This window comes from Arachis ipaensis, chromosome B3, assembly GCF_059453495.1.
Source record: "Arachis ipaensis isolate K30076 ecotype BB chromosome B3, ASM5945349v1, whole genome shotgun sequence".
Lineage (NCBI taxonomy): Eukaryota > Viridiplantae > Streptophyta > Magnoliopsida > Fabales > Fabaceae > Arachis > Arachis ipaensis.
The window spans coordinates 131640487-131643381 of NC_142438.1; the positions used below are offsets into that span (position 1 = coordinate 131640487).

The 2895-nt window shown below is 43.1% G+C and overlaps 1 protein-coding gene across 1 annotated transcript; it reads right to left on the minus strand.

Moving 5' to 3' along the window:
• Nucleotides 1-715: 715 nt before the first annotated feature.
• LOC107631048 (uncharacterized) lies at nucleotides 716-2546 on the minus strand. Its single transcript, XM_016334365.2, has one exon. It carries the CDS (start codon nucleotides 2335-2337, stop codon nucleotides 859-861), a length of 1479 nt encoding a protein of 492 aa, XP_016189851.1. The 5' UTR covers nucleotides 2338-2546; the 3' UTR covers nucleotides 716-858.
• Between the last annotated feature and the right edge of the window lie 349 nt (nucleotides 2547-2895).

Genomic DNA, 2895 nt, shown 5'->3' on the forward strand with positions numbered 1-2895 from the left:
TATGACAACTCTGTACGCTCGTTGGAAATGTATGTCAAAGCATGTCATCAAACGGTGTCGTGTACTAGTGCGAAGCCACAGGAAATTAGGGTGACCCTCGTAATTAATTTCAAAGCTTAGAATTTAGAAAGATGGTGGTGGACTGGTGGGGGCAATCATGGGCGTTTGATTCTCTATTAGACTTCCATCTTCTATTCCTTTATTTTGTATCCAAATCAAAATAAAATACATACAAAATGTTTAAAAACCAGTTTTGGATAGGAGCATGAAATTAGTATTAGTTGGGATCTTGGGTATCCAAAATGATCTTAATTGGTTATCATACCATGGAGGAATTTAAAAGATGCATGATTGTTGCATTTTTGTTCTCTTGTTTTCACTGCCTTCCGATGCACACTCGAGTGCCGAATAGAAGGATGATTGAGATCAAGACAAAGCTTTCAATTTGCAAATAAGGACAAGTTTCTGCTGTTTTTGCAGATGCTATTTTATTTTGCTTTCGGAATCACATTTGTTTAGTAGCTTTTCACCATAGGTAGGTGGTGCATTTTTATGTCAAGGTAAAACCAGCTTAAAAAATCTACACACTTTTAATGGTAATTAATAAGAAGATGGATTCGAAATTTACAAATTGTGTTTAAACATCATCCTCAGGATCTTATTACAGATCGCTTCACTTTGAAAGAGGGAAACAGACACATAAGTATGACATAGCTTAGCAGAAAGAAAGAAATATGATTATTATAGAAGCTAACCATACTAGTATTATATAAAGCAAAAGCCGATGAAAATCACATATTAAGCGTATTATTTCAAAATTAATATAATCACAATCTTAAACTTAAAAGACAACAATAATCACACAGAACCTTGGGAAGCCTTGTTTACCACTTTACTAACATCCTGGCCCAACGAACCGCCAGCAGCAGTAACCGGTGGAGGAATTCCTTGATATTGCGGCGCGTGCATGACGCCAGCCGGCGCAGTATAATAAACCTGTCTCCCACTCCCACTATCGTAGGCAACTTGCGCGTACGCAGCAGACCCCACATTATCCGGCACTCCAGCTGGCCGAACCACGCCGTATCCTTCTGGATAACCAGGGGCCTTAACCGGTGGAGCCTGTGCCATATTTGTGGCTCCCGCAGACGAAAAAGCTGCTTTAGCTGGCTGCGCGCCGCCGTACACTGGCTGCTCACGGTATCCATCAGAACTCATACGTTGCACAGCGTAGTAACCTTGAGTGACCGGCGCCGCCGACGGACGCACAACTGGAGCATGATAGAACGTGCCCGGCGCCGGAACAACGTAAAACTGTTGGTCTCCACCTCCGGGAGCCGTCGAAATCGCCGTGGGGAAACCTTCGCCAGAAAATTGCTTCTCCGGCCAGTAATTCCCGGGGTGCGGCACAGTAGCAGGTGAATTCGACATCGGAACCTTCTCTGGCATTTTCTGCATGTAATAATCGCCGCCCCCAGCAACGCCATAACCTCCAGCGAAGCCATCCTCACTTCTCCTCCGGTACATAGACTGATCAGCCTCCGCGATCTGCAACCGCTGCAGCTCTTGCTGCAACTGCCTTTGAACGTCGATCGGGTTCACGGTGGGATCCGATCCAATAACCCGATCGTTCACAGCTGCGCGCGTCTGGTACTCCGGTGGCGGCGCCACAGGCTCCGGAACAGGATCGTGGAACTTGACGGTGGCGAGAGGCGGTGCCGGCTGAGGGGGAGGAGGCGCGGCCTTCTCAAGCCCGAATAGAAAATCAACGTTGGCAGGAGCAACAGGAGGGGGTTTGACCGGATCGGGTTGGACCGGAACGGGACCCGAGTTGAGAGCCTCAACGAAGCGATCGCGATCAGTGGAGAAACTAGGTGGAGCGGAGGTAGTTGAGGCGGTGAAGAGGAAGAGCCTCATCCTGGCGGGTTTTGCGGAGGCACGGAAGAGGCGATCGTACTCATGCATCATGTGATCGAGGTCGTCGTCGGTGGTGACGGAGATGAGGGCGTCGAGGTCCTCTCCGGGGAGCTGGTACTTGAGAGTGAGGTTCTCAGGCGAGGCGCAGTCGCAGAGGGCAGCGAGCTTCGAGAGGAAGGCGGGGAACTTGATGTTGCGGTCGACGGCGAGGATCTTGGTGTCGCCGCCAACGTAGGAGAGCTGGTTGTCGTGGCTGCGCGGCTGGATCTTGCCGCCGTAGCTGCACATGAACTTGGCCTTGAAATTTGTCGGCGGCGGCTGCTGCTCGTCCCACGGCGGCGGATTCTCGAAGTCGACCTCCCTCGACCGCGGCGACGACTCGCTGGATTCAGGATACGGTGGATATGTATAATTCTCCATCGAAGACTATCTTGTGCCAGGAAGTTAAGCTTTCTACTTCTTCAATGGAGGAGAGTGACTCACTTAAGAGAGAGAGAGAGAGTGAGAGAGAGAGAGTCTCTCTTCTGCGTGTGAGTGTGGGATTTTTGTTTATTTTTAAATTTATAGTTTAGACTTTTTCGAATTTATTTGAGTTTATTTATGACTTCAATTAAAGAATAAATTTTAGATGAAAACTTGCATTTTTTTTTATAGTTAAAAATTTTTAAATGATAATTTAGTTAAATTTATTAAATCATTACAATATTAATTTCATGTAAAAATAAATTATATATAAATTTTTTTAGTATATTAATTAATTTTTTTAATTTTTATTTTAAATTTTAATTTTAAAATTTTAAAAGATAAATATTAAAATAATAATTTTATAATTAAAAATAGTTAATTAAAATTTTTATATTTAATTTTTATTTATTAATTAATATACTTATTTTTATTTTAATTTTTTTATAAAAATAACAAAAATATTATTTATATATTAAAATTAATTTTTAAAATTAATTATTTATATATAATTTA